General features: G+C 33.9%; 3 protein-coding genes and 1 non-coding gene across 5 annotated transcripts; 2 read left to right on the forward strand and 2 right to left on the reverse strand.

The window, feature by feature from the left end:
- Positions 1 to 147: 147 nt before the first annotated feature.
- Positions 148 to 1,533, reverse strand: LOC108810276 (uncharacterized). The gene has a single exon (XM_018582398.2). It carries the CDS (start codon positions 1,336 to 1,338, stop codon positions 721 to 723), a length of 618 nt encoding a protein of 205 aa, XP_018437900.1. The 5' UTR covers positions 1,339 to 1,533; the 3' UTR covers positions 148 to 720.
- Positions 1,534 to 1,891: 358 nt separating this feature from the next.
- Positions 1,892 to 2,760, forward strand: LOC130496295 (uncharacterized). Its single transcript, XM_056988268.1, has one exon. It carries the CDS (start codon positions 2,303 to 2,305, stop codon positions 2,678 to 2,680), a length of 378 nt encoding a protein of 125 aa, XP_056844248.1. The 5' UTR covers positions 1,892 to 2,302; the 3' UTR covers positions 2,681 to 2,760.
- A 701-nt stretch (positions 2,761 to 3,461) lies between these two features.
- Positions 3,462 to 6,482, reverse strand: LOC108806773 (putative pectate lyase 11). 2 transcript variants are annotated; one of them, XM_056988295.1, is made up of 5 exons: positions 6,283 to 6,482; positions 5,305 to 5,744; positions 4,874 to 5,174; positions 4,165 to 4,303; positions 3,462 to 3,905 (listed from the first exon to the last, which is right to left on the reverse strand). In XM_056988295.1, the coding sequence occupies exons 1-5, from the start codon at positions 6,414 to 6,416 to the stop codon at positions 3,684 to 3,686; spliced, it is 1,236 nt and encodes a 411-aa protein (XP_056844275.1). In that variant the 5' UTR covers positions 6,417 to 6,482; the 3' UTR covers positions 3,462 to 3,683. The 2 variants fall into 2 exon arrangements, with proteins under 2 accessions (XP_056844275.1, XP_056844274.1); XM_056988294.1 differs by having other exon boundaries at positions 5,305 to 5,747; positions 6,283 to 6,481.
- A 5,993-nt stretch (positions 6,483 to 12,475) lies between these two features.
- Positions 12,476 to 16,002, forward strand: LOC108809701 (uncharacterized membrane protein At3g27390). The gene is made up of 8 exons (XR_008935011.1): positions 12,476 to 12,627; positions 12,892 to 13,145; positions 13,268 to 13,376; positions 13,469 to 13,795; positions 14,354 to 14,876; positions 14,955 to 15,150; positions 15,237 to 15,489; positions 15,579 to 16,002. It is a non-coding gene; the product is annotated as an uncharacterized membrane protein At3g27390 (transcript).
- The last annotated feature ends 728 nt before the right edge of the window (positions 16,003 to 16,730 follow it).

Below are 16,730 nucleotides of genomic sequence, written 5' to 3' on the forward strand. Positions count from 1 at the left end.
CACCTAACCATATTTTAAACAATAAAAAAATAGAATAGAGAATATTGTCAATAAATTTTGTATTTAAAACCGAAAATGACACTTATTTTGAAACAAAAATTTTGCTTTATAACGACAATTAATTTGAAACGGAGAGAGTATATTTTCTTGTCATTGAAAAATATCAAAATTTTACAGAGAAAAAGAACTACTTATCTAACAAATTTGTTTAGCAAATAACAATTGTTTACAATCTAAGTAAGACCTAACTAATTAATGGTGAAAAATGCTTTTAAACCTTTTCTGAAAAAATTTGATGCCCTAGTAGACTTACCACCACTTGTCTACTACAAAACGTTGGGGGGAAGAAAAATAGTACAACCATACTAATCTTCACTTTCTTGTCTAAATTTAGACTAGAAAAATAGTAAAACCATACTAATCTTCACTTTCTTGCCACATTGTGTCTTGAAAGTTGAGATGAACACCACCATGCACCACAACATGTTCTCTCTTTTACTATACAAAAAAAAATGAAAGCAATCAAATTCCAAAACAAGCTCCTATGGACCCGGTCAACAAAAACTACGGTCAAATCTCTGGACTCCCCTATAAATTAAAATAGCTATTTTCTCCCCCTTTAATATTTTTTCACCGTTACCAACAGCCACTCAAAATTGAGTGACACAAAAACAAATAATTTAATAATTAATTACCGCACTTAAAAGAAAATCTCAACATTCACATAAAGATGACAAGGACCTTTACGCTTCTATCTCTGGCCGTTGCCGTGCTGGCCATTAACGCCGTCTTCGCCGCTGATCCTCCAACTCCAGCCGGAGCTCCTAAAGCCAACGGCAACAAAAGCTCACCCACTCCTTCTCCCGCCGCTGCAGCATCCCCAAAACAAGCAGCCGCAGGGTCCTCAAAACAAGCAGCCGCAGGGTCCCCAAAACCAACCGCCTCCGCCCCAACCTCGCCGCCTACGGCTTCTGCTCCCACCGCAGCCAAGAAGAACACTACCTCTACTCCAAGCGCTTCCCCATCCTCAGGTGGTGGCGCCCCCGCAAAGTCCCCGACATCTTCGTCAGCCAAAACTCCGTCTCCAAGCCCCGACTCAAGCTCCGGAGGTCCTACCAGCTCGTCTGAAGGTCCTACCAGCTCGTCTGAAGGTCCTTCCAGCTCGTCCGACTCACCCTCCCCCTCGTCTCCACCAGCTCCGACTCCAAACATGTCTCCTGACGAAGGAAGCCCTAGCGAGGGCCCTGAAGCTTCAGCTCCCACGGGAAGAGCCTCATCATTGCTAGGGATCTCTATCTCCGGATCTGTTCTCGCCGCAGTTGCATGGTTCTTCTGCATATGATCAAATGTTACTCTTGTGTTTCATATTACACTTAAAAGGCTCGTTTCGTTTTTCTTTTTTTCGCTTCCTTAAAAAAGGTTTGCACTCAGGTTCATTTGAATTCATTAAAAAGGACTTTTGATGAATATAATTTAAAATTCATTCAAAAAGAAAAAAAGAATTCGTGCATATTAGGAAGGTTAGGATTTGATGTTTGTAATAAATGTTTAGCTTGTGTTAATTTATGATTAATTTGATCATAAGATCTTTAGTCGTTATAACGACCATAAAATTCTTATGGTTAAAAGGGTCTACTATACTGGTAATTTACGTCCATTTTCCAATTGGCTAGTACATGTTCTAGTACTGACAGCGATTGCTGAAGATCAATGACAAACAATATACAGGAAAATTCAAATAAAACTTAGCAAGGAAAACTCCATGTTAGAACTATACATTACCGCCTGACCAATTTTTTTCTCTAAACTATACATTACCATAAAACAAAAAAAAAAGAGAATGTAATTTTACACAAAAAGGTAAAATATAGATTAATTACAAATAATTAGCTTCTGATGAATAGATTGTCTTCAGTTATCAGATACATGCATTTGAAGACAAATAGCTAGTTAGAATACCCTAACAATATGCTATAAATATGTAAAACCATATTTTCTTATTTATAGAGAAAAGGAGAATAGCTCAGGTACTCAAATATGGGTAAAAACAACACAAACACCTTAACCCCCTAAATAGCAAACTAACCTAATAAAACACTTAATCTAATACGTCCATCTCCCTTACAAGTTTAAATTCCAAATCTCCATTCCCATTTCCCTTCAATTGTCCTTGAAAGTTTAATCAATCATCTGCTCTGTAAACCTCACAGAACATTGTAAATACAATTAGAAAATATACCCCAAACATTCAACAAAAGAGACCAGGGGATCATAATCATCAACACACATATATACATATACCATGGCAAGCCGGTTTTTCTTAGTCTTCATTCTCGTAATTCTAACCATCGTTAACGCAACATTAGCAGCTGAAGCTGAAAAACTTCAACCTGTTGTTGACGACACCAAGAAAGCAGCAGACAACGCTACGAAGAGCTTGATAGATAGCCTTGGTCCGTCTCAAGATAACCCCGATTACGAAATCCCTTTAGAACTTGCACCGGGCGGCGTCCAGGTGGTGGATGATTACATGCCCAATATTAGCCCCACCGGAGAGAAAGATGACTCTCTTGCACAACCAGAATCGGATGTCAATGCCTCGCCATCCAGCCCCGCCTCTGTATCTTTTTCAACCGTTGCCGTTGCTGCGGTGGGAGGAGCCGGCTTATTTTTCTTTTGAACACACTGCAGGAGACCAAATGATGTCCTTTTGACTACTCATGTGATACTTTTATGATTTTTGGAATCTATGGCAAAAGTAAACTTTGTTCTGTCTGCATAATGACATTTGTTACATTGATTTCAAGAACAAAAAAAAGTTAAGTATGCGCGTGGAATACAGGTTACCCAAGATTATGTACATCAATTATCAGGATCATAAAGAGGACAAAAAAGTATCAAGCTCAATCCTGTGGTTATTATGTTACGATTAGCCATACTACTAGCTAGCTAGTTATGCACCCATGCATTATGGCGATGATCAAAGATCATAGATAGCCCCGAAAAATGTGTCCTGTCTAGAAAACTGGACGTAAATAGCGTGCCCATTCACGAGTGGCCGACAACTTTTTATAGCGTTAGTGGATTTTTTTATTGTCAACTCAAAATATCAATGACATTTCTGGGCATGACTTTACCCCGTTATCCATGATAAATTGATCACCGAACTTTCTTCCTCAAATCACTAAAGACAATTCGATCTCTTAACATGCCAAGTTTGTTACTAATAATTACTGCAATCACTAATTAAAAATTGCCCAGATTTTTGAGGTAGTAAACTAAAATTAAAATTAGTTTATTTTGAGTCGATGGCTCGACTGGTATCCCACATAGGCATCTAAAGAAAAGGTTGGGGCTTGGGAAGATCAAAGACAGAAAAAAATAAATTAAACCAAATTAACATATCACGATCTCGATCTGAAGAAATATATGCTTAGATCAACTTCTTTGTTAACAAAACAAACACAAACTATATATTAATATAAATTTAGAAATCATCTCTCCCAAATGTCCAGAGACATAGCAGACGCATTACACTTGTAACATTACTATGAAAAACATAAAACAAAAAGAAGTCTTTTACCATTCATTCGAACATACGAACCACTGCATAAACATTGATATTATAATAGTATACTATTATTTTCTCTTAACGATTTCATTAGCATTGTTATACTGATCAATCAACAGCGACGACCTCGCCGACAACTTAGTGTTCCTGCTGCCGTCGTGATGGAACCCACAAGCGATGATGGCCTCGCACTTAGACTAGAAGCTCTTGCATAAGTCGATGAAGCTCCAGCACCGGATTGCCGGAAATATGCTCCGTTCAACAACATATCCCCTTCCGATCTCCAATTCCAATTTCTCCATTTGCTTTCGGGTGCATCTTCATGTTTTGTAACCTATTGTTAAAAAAAAAACACATGTGAATATATGTATTTTCATATATGTCACTGTTTAATTTTAGTCGTCCAACATCCATACTATACAAAACTACAAACCTGGCTAAACTAAATACTGGGGTTAAATGCCACATGTTACATCTACTTAACTAATAATACATATATATATATATATATATATATATATATATATATATATTAGTGTATATTATGATTATTTCTTAAAAATATATATTATGAATATTTCACAACAATGTACCTCTTTATTAAACCGGGTATTAGGAGCAAGAAACCTATTGCCTTGGCTGTATATCGTCGGAGAAGCGCTTCCACCGATGGCATACATTTCCCAGTGAGTATAATCATTGTTCACCACGTGGAAATATCCATGCCTGCACCTGTTTATTATAAAACCCTGACTATTAGTAACATACTCAACTATTACTAACGTGTTCATTTCATGGTCTAACCAAGAAAATAATAACCTTTATATATTATTTACAGTTTCCTAGTATTGATGTTGATTAACTTTTCATCCATGCATCTTCCTATATCCACTGCGTGAATCTTCAGGACGTACGTATAAAATTTTCCCAAGTATAGCTAGATACACACTCAAATGTGTACTGAAAGTCAGAAACCAGCTAAAGTATTTCCTCTAAACGTCTTGAATTAGATGAAAATCAATATTGTACATCTGTAAGCGAATGGTCTATTTGCTTTTTCTGGATATCATGCATTTATGTTCGTGTCATTTAATGAAATAAACCTTATACATATAGCTAGTGATGTGATCGGTCGGTGGTGGTTTAAAAAGTCTCATTTTCCTTTTGTTGACTTTTTCATACTCTATAAATTCAAGCTTTCACATGCAAACTCTTTATGCGCGTGATTCGGACCTCGCACCCAAACATATATCAAGGTGACTATGTGTGTGTGCGATGAGGGTAAAATTGTAAATTGCTTACCGTGGCATCCTTTGCACAAGCCCTTCACCGAAATGATTAAAGGCAATGGTGACTTGCATGTTCTTGTCCTGTGTGTAGCTATCGCTGTGCCCCAAAAGCATGACCTTGTCATGGTGCGTCATGTGGTTGTTCGATATGGTTATAGCCGTCGAACCATGTATGGCGTCTATGAGACCGTCATCGCAGTTGGAGAACGAGCAATGGTCGATCCACACATGCTTTCCTCCAAATATAGCCACTGCGTCTCCATCTGATGGGACCCACCATCCGGTGTGATGTGGGCCATCTTTTATCATGCCACCTATAAAACAAAATATTAGCATGTGTTTTCGGGTGAAATGTCAATAAATATTAGCATGTTTTATAAAGACGTTTTGGTTCTATTTTATATCAAACATTCACTAAGAAACTATAGTCTAAATTTGTCTCACCTGATCCTGGTTTGCAGTCATGGATGTTAATTCCATGAATGATGATGTTAGTTGCATAGTGGATCTTGATGCATGGTCCATCGGTTATGTGAACACTTGAGCCTCTACCATCAATCGTCTTAAAAGATGTGATAATCAGTTCTTTCTTGAGCCTAATGACCATATCTCTCTTGAAAACGATCCATAATGGCTCTTCTTGCGTGACCGCATGTCTTAGAGTTCCCGGTCTAGGATTTACTGGATCGTCGTTGCCCGGATCTGTAACCACGTAAAATCGGCCACCGCGGCCTCCAATAGCGTGTTTGCCAAACCCTATAGCACAATCGGCTAGCCGTTGGCGGTTTTTCTCCCAATTTGGATCGCAACGCCAACAGTCATCGATAGGATTTCCGGTTCTACAGGATAGGTAGGCCAGGCTCCTCCTTGACGCATTGAATAGACTTCTACAATGAATATAGAAAATATACAAACATTCGTATTAATTGTAAAGTCGATCTATTTAAATGTGATAGCTGTGGAAAAAATGTCGGCCACAATCGGGTATATAGTGATAAACACTAGACTCTAGCTAGCTTGGGAAACCCATTATATAAATAGAAAAATCTAGCTAACTAGATAGCACTGTTAAATATGAAATGCTTTTTTTCTCCTAAAAGGTTTTCTTGATTTTTGATGAATCAAAAATGCAAATGTAGTGTGAGTAGTTTGCAGAAAGTTCAAAGAATCATTGGAAGGAAAACTTTAATGTGAACCAAAACTAGTTTTGTCAATGGTTAGGGTCTTCTTAATTTCTTAGTTTACAAAATCTTTGTACAATAGAGTGATGCGAGTGAGTCATATAGTAAACCATGATTACAATTTACAAGTGAACGAAACGAATGAAAGACGTTTACGGAATAAAATGCTATACATTGTATAAACAATTGAATCACAGTAACGTTTTATATTTATAAAGCAAAATTGTTATAGCAATCGTACCTATTGACCTCGTCAACTACTAGATTCGGATCTTGAACATGAGGCAACGAACTCGAGGAGAATGCAATCGTGTTGCCAATTGATAGGAGAAAAACAAAAGTGCAAACAAAAGGATTATTAGAATACGAAATCATTATTCAAAACAAAACAAGAACGAGAGAGAAACAAATATTATAAAAGAGAGAAGGTTGTGTGGAAGCTTGCTATTGTTGGAATGTATATAAAGAGGACGTGAGTTCCGGGAGTGGAGGCGTGATTTATTTTAACTTACTATTTTAAATATATGATATAGTTTTTTTATTACAATGACCTACTTTATCGTGATTTCAGGTGAGGATAACCAAAGCGGTTAGTGTTGTGAAACCGTTAATTGGGCTTAGTAGTCAAAAGTAATTTGCGAAAAGTCAACTTGTTGACCTCCCTAACGATGTCGTTTTTTAATTTCCCCCTTTTTTTGGTTCCGCCTCACTTTGCATTCAAAGAAAACAGAATCACAGTAAGTAAGTGATTTGAAATGAAATGATTGTCTTTGTAAAAGTTAAACCTAAAAACCGGTAATTTGAGAATGGTAGTCAAAAGTAACTGCTTAAAGTCAACATCTTTGACAGTAAGTACGGCACCATTTCTTGTTTTCCTTCCCCACTTGTATGTACTTTCAAAGAACAATTTGTTAATGACATGACATGTCACATAATAGGTGTTGTGAACTTGTGATATTTAATAAACCTTGTTGGGCCCTAACTAAAAGGCCTTTGACAAAGCGATGCATATTAGGAATCTTCATCCTCTAAAGCATCTGTTCCAATACTTCTGTTAGCCCAAATAGACAGATTTACTTGTGATCGAGTACTACTTCGACACTTCAGTATCCAAATCTGACACGAGGTTTGATGTATCACGGTTTTAAATTACCATGAAATGTTTTTTAATATTAAGTACGCATTCATTTTCTAGTGGAAGTAACAACTTTTTGTTTGATTTCTTTTTCTCAAAAAGGGTTTAAAACACTGGATGATGATTAGCTTTAGACGTGTTCGAATACCCGTTGGCATTCGGATCGGATTTTTTGGATTTTTGGGTTCTTGAATTTACGCTCCTAAAATCCATACTAAAATTTTATTAATACAAGTCGGATTCGAATAATAACATTTTGGTTTGGTTTAAAATTGTAATGCGTCCTAAAATCCATAAAATAACAATATATTGTTCGGATTCATGTTATATCAGTTTGGTTCGGATATAACCGAAGTAAATAACAAAAAAAATAAAGCAAAACATTAAAAACACATAAATTAAATAAGAAATAATCTATCACACATAAAATTGATAAAATAATAATAAAATGTTAAATCAAGCATGAAAACAAACATCATTTGTAAACAATGTTCATTACTTTATAGAGAGTAGACATATTATTTCAATGAGTAAATTATAAAGTACTTATTTATAACTAATTTTGTACTTAAAGAGTTTTTTTAAAAAATTTAATATTTATTTTTATATATCATATGACCATAAATATTGAATCTAATAATTTAAATACTTTTATATATATTTCAAAATATTTATATTAACTATTAATTTCAGATTTATCGGGTTATCCGTTCGGGTTTGGTTATTAACATTTCGGTTTCATATATCTTTTGTACCACTTTACAAAATTCGTTTGGATATTTTCACATTTCGGACGGAGTTAGATATTTTGGTTCGGTTTAAATTTATGGCCAGACCTAATGATAATGATAAAGGAAGAGATCACGCAGCAGAATATTGAGGTTAACCCAAAAAAGTTGTCAGTAAACTAGAATACACGTTTCTGCCATTCGTAACACATCAAATAATATGCAACTATATATTATAAACATTATTTATTATATATTCCCTCGTTCTAGATCACTGCAAAATCACAAAAAGAAGAATCGTTACAACAAAACGAATCATATTCTTGTCCAAAGAAAGAATTAACAAGTGGAGAATCATTAAACTGCCGATTACTTGAACACTAAAATGGCAGTTGTCAAAGCAGCTATTTTGCTTTAAGCATAAACTAGATTTTGACCCGCGCTTTCAAAACGCGGGATTGTCTATTTTAAAATTATATTTTTGACATATTATATTTATATCATTTTAGTAAGTGTTTTTATGTTATATATGTAGTAGTTGTTTTATATAATTAGGATGATAAGTATTGATATATAAATGTAATAATATCTAATCTGATTGTAATTAATAATATATATATATATATATATGTGTATTTATAATTGAGAAGTTTTGAAAGAGTTCAAATATTAATTGGTTTCGTTTTTTATATATTATCAGATAAATTTTACTATCACAACTAATAAACTAATATATATGATTTTATAAATTTGTAATAATTAATAACTTTATATGTAATTTTAAAATTATAGATATCTAATGTGTTTTGTATAGTTTTGTATTTCTTGTTTACTTTTTTGGGTGATCATTATGTATATGTTTGGGTAGTAGTAGATGATTTGTGTTAATTATGTAAATTTATTTTTAAAGTGTAATTAGTATCATATTCTCAGATTTGTTTAATGGGATTTTGAAATTAATTTTCAATCTTATTAGTTCTAATGGGAATATGAATTAAGACTTTTTGCATATATAACTGGGCTTAGCACACAATATAAGATGGCCCAAAATATTTATAAATTTTTCTTATGTTTAATTAAAAAGACGAAAAAGTGAATGGTCACTATTATTTTTAAAAAAATCAAATAGTGCAAGAAAGTCAAAAACTCTGCCGACACTTTATTTTTCTCAGACACTTCTCTCGGATTTAGAAAAGCAATCGATTGTTGAAGAGAAAAAAAAAAGAAAAGCAATCGACATCCATTCATCCCACAGAATCAAAAGGAGTAATCGCATGTGTTGTTCATCTCTGTGGGTTATAAAAAGGTAATTATCCAAATATTTTCTTCGATCCGAGACATGCATGTAAAGTTTTTAAAACTCAATGCAAGTAATCTGTTTTAGTTAAATCTGTTGCTTATTCTTCTCTTTCTTTTTGACTACCAAAGCCAAAGAGACAAAGCCAAAGAGACGCTTCAAAAGTCGATAGATCTACGGAGAATTTCACCATACCCTATATCTGTAAGTCATATTCTCAAACGCTTTCCTCTTGTATTTCTTCCAACACTAACATATATATCAAAATTTAAAAAAAGAAATTTTAATTGTTTTTCATGTCAGAGCCGTAGTGAAAATCTTGAGAAGAAAGATGAATTTGAGATGGTTGTTGATTTTTCCTTTTCAGATCTCTTTGAGAAAGTGATAAGAAGCGTTGAAAGACAACCAAATGGTAATTAGAATATCACAAGTTCTTATTCGTAGTACCACTCATATATGAGATTTTTAAAAAGCAGATATTGAATGGTAACGTTTTGTTTGATTTCAGATTTCGAAGATTCATCCCTTAATTTGCGCTTTCATTAGAATAAATACAGAATAGATCATTTACATATTTACTCTGAAAAAGATTACTATTTGTGGTAAATGTTTTTTTGTATTTAACCTAAACATTTGGTCCAGGATAGATATATTCCTGAAGAATAAATTACCAATTCCAGATAAAAAACTACGGATTTCATTCTTCTATGAAAGAAAACATGACTTTAATATAAAAGATAAGTTCTTTTCAGAAACTTAGTATTTTTTACATTAGATATAATGTAAAATGGAAACAGGTTAGTATTGATAGCAAAAACTTACAGTATCAAATCTAAAATGACTTTTTTTTGTTTACCAATTAATTTGTTTTCATCAAGAGTTCCAGACAAAACAGTTTGAAAGTCGGTCAAAGTAAGATACAACTCATCATTCATGTGATTGGATTGAGTAATGGCTGTACTGTAATTAAAAACCATCTTGTATGGCCTGTTGATCGAAAAGCTCCAATTGCAGGTCTAACTTGGAAAATCCGAATGTTGTGCCATACTCCAACTGAAAGAAGCCTCCTTTTACTCTCAATGTAAGTCATTTTACATATTGCATGAATCTTATCATGCTTGTACAATAAACAAAGCAGATTGAAAAACTTAAGAACACAGTAGAACTTTTAAATAAGAATACATATTTCAAAACCATAAATAATTAGTTAGGATTGCTTACATTCTCTATCAGCCAAGATGAATTCTGTGGTTTCACCTGATTGTTGAATGTTTTGGATCCAAGAGTGGAGAACCTTGACATGAACTAATTTAATAGTGCGTCTCGAATGGCCACTTTTTCAGAAAATGAACTCGATTTTTGGATTTACTTTTCTGTAGCCATTTCCGTATTTGACGGTGAGGGTTAGGAAGAGGAGACTGGTATATATAATAGGAATAGGTCGAAGGGATATGTATTTAGGTTTGCCGTGTAACTTGTCGCATACTCTAGATCTTATCTCACGGGATTTTATGGTATTGATTTCAATATTAATAACTGTTAATATTAGGAAGGTTGAGTTAACAATTTCAAATCCAAATATATTTTTTGGGTATTGCACAAGCAATATGAGTAGATGTAATTCTTGATGCCGTGATTTTAGCCAGATCATATAATATTCTCTCTCTATATTTTGGGTAACAATATAATTTTTTTGATTTATAATAGGAAGAGGAATTAATGACTGAGTTAAAGAATATACCGCAATAAATAGATTTGGTATAACGAAATTTATGGGATGATTCGTTAAATTTTGTAAATTATTGTTCAAATAGAAATGGTATAAATTTATTGGTTGTTTTAATAGTATAGATTAGAGTTTTAAATAAATATTCTAATATAAAATTCGAAATATACCATAATTATTTGTATAGGGCATTGAAAAAAAATAAGATGATTAAATATATATTTTTATTTTTTATTTTTTTGTTTGATTAAAGTATCTACCAAAATATATGTAGGTGTTATATTCATCTTGGTCATTGTTTTCATTTCAGGTTTTAGTGTTTGAGAAAAAGAGAAGTTCAGTTATATGGGATTTCTTGGTATAACGTTTGATCAACACATGATATTGATGGGCTGGCCATTAATTTATGTTTTGGAAGTTAAAAGTAAATGGACTTACAGATTTTGTGGGAGATGGGCTTGTTATATTTGAAAGGCTGGATGTAAAAGAGTTGTCGATTTTCTTTTAAAAAAAGCCAATGGCATAGACATGTAATTAACTTGAAAAGACAGTGGCAAAAAATTATTAGGTATTTTACTTTAATAGTATAGATCATCCCAAGTCTAAATTATCTAATTACAGTGGGTTGTCATAATATTCTTGAAACATAATCATGATCTAATTTACAAAGAAAATATTTATTAAAATTGAGTAGTACCTTTTTTTTTGTAAATGATCTCCGACTATTTTTACTATTCCTCTATAAATTTAGAAAATGTACTAATTTAAAAATAGAATTTTAATTTGATATTTATTTACGAAGTGCTTATAAATAGATTAATAGTTGTACGTTTTTTTTCTTCAAAATTTCACCATTGGTTTCCATGATAAATAATTAATACTACAAGAATAACATTATTTAATTATATTATCAGCAAAAAGTTTCATTTAGATACTTCCTTTGTTTTCAGAAAATAGTTTTGTTGTTGGGTGTTTATGTATATTAAAATATTAAATTTTGATGATAAATATATTATTTTATGTGATTAATTATTTTTAATAATTTTAGAAAAATTACAAAAATAATGTTTTAAAATTCCAATTTATCATTATTAATTCATAAAAATACGAGATACATGAAAACAGCGAAAACTAAAAAAATTTGTTACTTATTACAAATATTGCAAGAATATTACTCTATCCATTTCATATTAAGTGTCGTTTTAGTTTTTTTTTTTTTTTGTTATAAGTGTTATTTTACATTTTTAAAACAAATATTACATGTTTTTCTGTTTTCACTTTTACTCTTAACTCATTAATTAATAAAAACAAACAAAATCATATATTAAATAATGCTAAAGCAGAAAATTTAATCGGTTTCTTAATTTGTGAGCAAAAACATTAATCTTATAGTGAAAATATGAAACAAATAGAGTATCTTGTTTAAGAAAATAAAAACCCCGATAAAAAAAATTTTAGACGACAAAAAGTAGCTACCACCACATTTAATACAAAATTTATCTGCCGATATGAATTTATTTGACATTTCATGGCATCTCCGTTGATGTTAACTTCGTTTGTCCTCTATATGCCTCGTTATCTGTAAGTTGAGATATTTCCTAATGCGTTAAGCTCAAGCCATCCACAAAAACAAATTATTACTATTAGAGAAGATAATTCGAAAGCATCCCCTCAGTACTACTTCTTCTTCGGACAAAGAGGTATGTTTCTTTGGTTCTCGTGTTTAATTTAAAATTTTAAAAATCTTATCTCGTGAAAGAGAAACGATTTCTTAACCGCAGATCATTGCTCATGTGAGATTTTTAAAGCTGCATCAGAAAGATAGAGATTTCACTTCGTTTTGTTTATTTGTAATACTTATAAAAGATTTGTGTTACAGTCTTACAAAGAGAGAAAGAGAGAGCTTCAACGTTTCGTAAAGATGAAGAAAATACTCATCTGTACTCTGTTTCTGTTCTCTCCAGCACTTGTTTGCTTCTTCTAAGCTCAGTTGAGTCACTCACTCTCTGCTTCCAGGACTCCATAATCAAATACCAAAATAGCGTTGAAGCTCTTTGGAAGGCGTGTGTGACTGGTTCTTGAGAGATGGGTTTTTGTTAAATTCATGAAAGATTCAAAATTCAAATGGAGCCTCCAAAGGGATTTCTTGCTTCTTTGTTGCAGTTCTTAGTGTTCCTTCCTTATTTCACTGCATTGCTGTTACTGGGTGTCATCAAAGGTATGGACTTAATAGTTTCCTTTAAACATTGTTTCCATGTTTCAAGCATTTTGATTCTGTTTAGGCTCATTTGTTCTTGTCAAATCCAAATATAATGGAACAGTGCTTTCTTTGTTACTTAGGTATCGTTCTGTGCCCACTCGTATGCCTCGTTGTGACTATAGGCAACTCTGCTATCATACTAAGCCTTTTGCCCATCCACATCGTTTGGACGTTCTAGTCAATAGTGAGGTAACTAACTCCTCTCCTGAAAACATTCCATTGTCCTTTTTTTTTGTGTGTCTCTTAGGCGTTAAAGACTCTCTTTGTTTGATTCTTCTCAGTGCCAAACAATTAGGACCGGTCTTGAAGCTCTTTATATGCTTATGTCTTTCTGCCGCCATCATTCTCTGGCCAATTCTTGGTGTCTTAGCAAGTGTTCTTGGAGGAGCTTTATATGGTTTTCTCTCCCCAATTTTCGCCACCTTTGATGCCGTTGGCGAGGGCAAGTCTTCCCCGCTTCTCCATTGCTTTTGTGATGGAACTTGGAGCACCGTCAAGCGCAGCTTCATTGTTGTCCGTGACTTTAGAGACGTGTGCTTTCACTCCTACTTCTCACTCATGGATGAGATTAGAAGATGTTGCCCGGATAAGAACTATCATGAGATAAGGTATATGTTTATGCTACTTCTTTGAGTTTGAACGTATCTTTCAATAGAGCTTACTAGGCATGGTCATTCGGTTTTGGGGTTTGGATCGGCTATTTTCGAATCCGGTCCTAAAGATTTGGAACTAACATGTGATGTCTGTTCGGATTTATAATAGAAATACCTAAAAAATACCTCTAAACCCGAAAAACTGAGAAAACTCAAACTACCCAAATTCCATAAAATAATCGAATAGAGGTAGTTTTAAAACTGAGAAAACTCAAACTACCCAAATTCCATAAAATTTAGCTATATATACACACATATATATAGCTAAAAATTATATCTATATAAAATTTTGCAAAATAATAAAAAACTAATAATAATTGAAATTAAACATTTTTAAACTTTAAATTTAATATTTAAAATTTTATATTACGTTGCAAACAAATTAACATATACTTATAAATTGTAAATTTTCCATTCGGTTTCGTGTCAAGTATTTTTTAGTCGGTTTCGGTTTGGATTTCCGTGTCAGGTTAAATTGCCCAGCTTACTTTCTGTCTGCATTTTTATTTACAGGCTACTTCAACTTCCAGGGGCTTTGATAACTTCAGCTCTCGGGATTCTTGTTGCTTTCCCTGTGATCTCACTCGTAGCCTTGTGCAAAAGCCCTTACATGCTCTTCAAAGGCTGGCACCGTCTGTTTCACGACCTCGTTGGACGGGAAGGTCCATTCCTGGAGACAATGTGTGTCCCCGTAGCAGGCCTTGCCATCTTACTTTGGCCTTTGGCTGTCGCAGGAGCAGTTCTTGGTTCAGCGGTCTCTAGTATCTTCCTTGGTGCTTATGCAGGAGTTGTCTCATATCAAGAATCATCGTTTCACTACGGACTATGCTTTGTGGTCGCCTCTGTGTCCATCTACGACGAGTATAGCACTGATATACTTGACATGAAGGAAGGATCTTGCTTCCCAAGGCCCAAGTATCGAAAAAACGAAACGGCTTTTTCAGGTCCTGTACAAAGACCAGACTCTGTCAAGAACATGACTTCAACAAGAGTAGGGTCAGTGAAAGTTCCTATGATTGATGTTAAGCCTCTTGACGTAAGTATTACATCAAAACCCAAATAGCAAAATAGAGATTTTTTTTTTGAGGTTTTGATGTGTGTTGAAACCTTGCAGCTTTTGGATGGTCTCTTTGTGGAATGTAGGAAGTTTGGAGACGTTTTGGCGAGTGAAGGACTGATAAACTCAAAAGATATCGAAGAGGCGAGGTCCAGTAATGGCAGCCAAGTGATCAGCGTTGGCTTACCAGCTTATGCATTTCTTTACGAGATTCTACGCTCTGTTAAAGCCAATACTTCCGGCTTGTTACTCAGTAAGTCTCTCAACCTTTTCTTTGTTTTTTTCTTGAATCATCATCAAAGAGGATTTGAACAAAATGACACAATGTTTATGGTGCAGGAGACGGTGTAACTGAACTAACTACCAAGAACAGGCCGAAAGATGCCTTCTTTGATTGGTTTCTGAATCCGTTTCTGATATTAAAGGAGCAGATGAAAGCTACAAACTTAACTGATGAAGAAGAAGAGTATCTCGGAAGGTTGGTTTTGCTGTACGGAGACTCAGAGAGGCTGAAGAACTCGTATGCTGCTGATTCATCTTCTCCTCTTCTCACCGAGCGTAAAAGAGCTGAGCTTGACGCCTTTGCTCGCAGGTAAACTTAACTGTCTAAAAAGTTTCTATATTTTTATATCAGAGAGGCTAAAGTTTCTATCTTTGAACTTTGTCTTTGGGTTTTGTTAGGATTCAAGGGCTAACTAAAACGGTATCAAGGTATCCAACATACCGTAGACATTTTGTGGAATTAGTGAAGAAACTATCCGATGATTTAGACCAGGATCGGGCCGGTTCGGAAACTATAAGAGAAGCGCGTGGTCCGGTCAAGATATTTTCTCGGATATTCAGCCAGAGTCAGAGATCGTTCAGAAGGAAAGAGAGTATCAGTAGATCCGATCATGGATCACGTAAGGTTGATATCGTTTAATCTCAATGGTACGTGTGCATGGATATGTGGAACTTCAAAATCTTTGCTCGATACAAGTGTCGTTCCTTGTAAAGATTTTTCCAAGTGGACTGTATTGATTTATACAACAACAGTGTTATAAAACAGTGTATGCCTTCGGTCAAGAAACTATAGTGTTGGAAAGTTTAAAATTTGTACATGCTGCTGATTATTTCTCATGCATATGCCAAGTGTTTTTCTCTTCTTCCCGGGTGCTCTTTTTAGGTATAGACAACAAATGATATAACGCCACGTGGTTGATAACACCTTCCTCGAGACGAGCACACGCCTTTGAAAACATCCAGTGCTTTGATCGTCACGATTGACCTTAGTTAGTATCTATAACGAACGGTCACAATGAACTGTACAAAATATCTACGGCTATTATACGTATATGAAGCTCGGAGCCTCGCTTCTACAAATATTCACACGTAGCTGATCAAATCTTGTGTTAGTTATAAATTAATTATTTTCGGGAAAATATAAGGGGAATTTTCAAAAATACCACTTTGAAGTTACCATTATTCATCTTTACCACCACTAAGTACACATTTTCAAAAATACTTTATTTATTAAAATGTTAAAGACTCTTATATCTTTGTTTTTATATGCTTTTCAAAATTTTAATCCAAAATTCTAAATCCTAAACCCCCAATTCTAAACCCTAAACCCTAAATCTTCAACTCTAAACCCTAAACCCTAAACTATATACCCTAAATTCAATATCCTAAACCCTAAACCCTGAAACCTCAACTATAAACCCTAAATCCTCAACTCTAAACCCTAAACTTTATACCCTAAACCCTAAAACATCAAATCTAAACCCTAAAACATAAAATCTAAACCCTAAATCCTAAACGTTCAAATCTAAACCCTTCATTAAAAGTAGTGGT

This window comes from Raphanus sativus, chromosome 6 (genome assembly GCF_000801105.2).
Source record: "Raphanus sativus cultivar WK10039 chromosome 6, ASM80110v3, whole genome shotgun sequence".
NCBI classification, from domain to species: domain Eukaryota; kingdom Viridiplantae; phylum Streptophyta; class Magnoliopsida; order Brassicales; family Brassicaceae; genus Raphanus; species Raphanus sativus.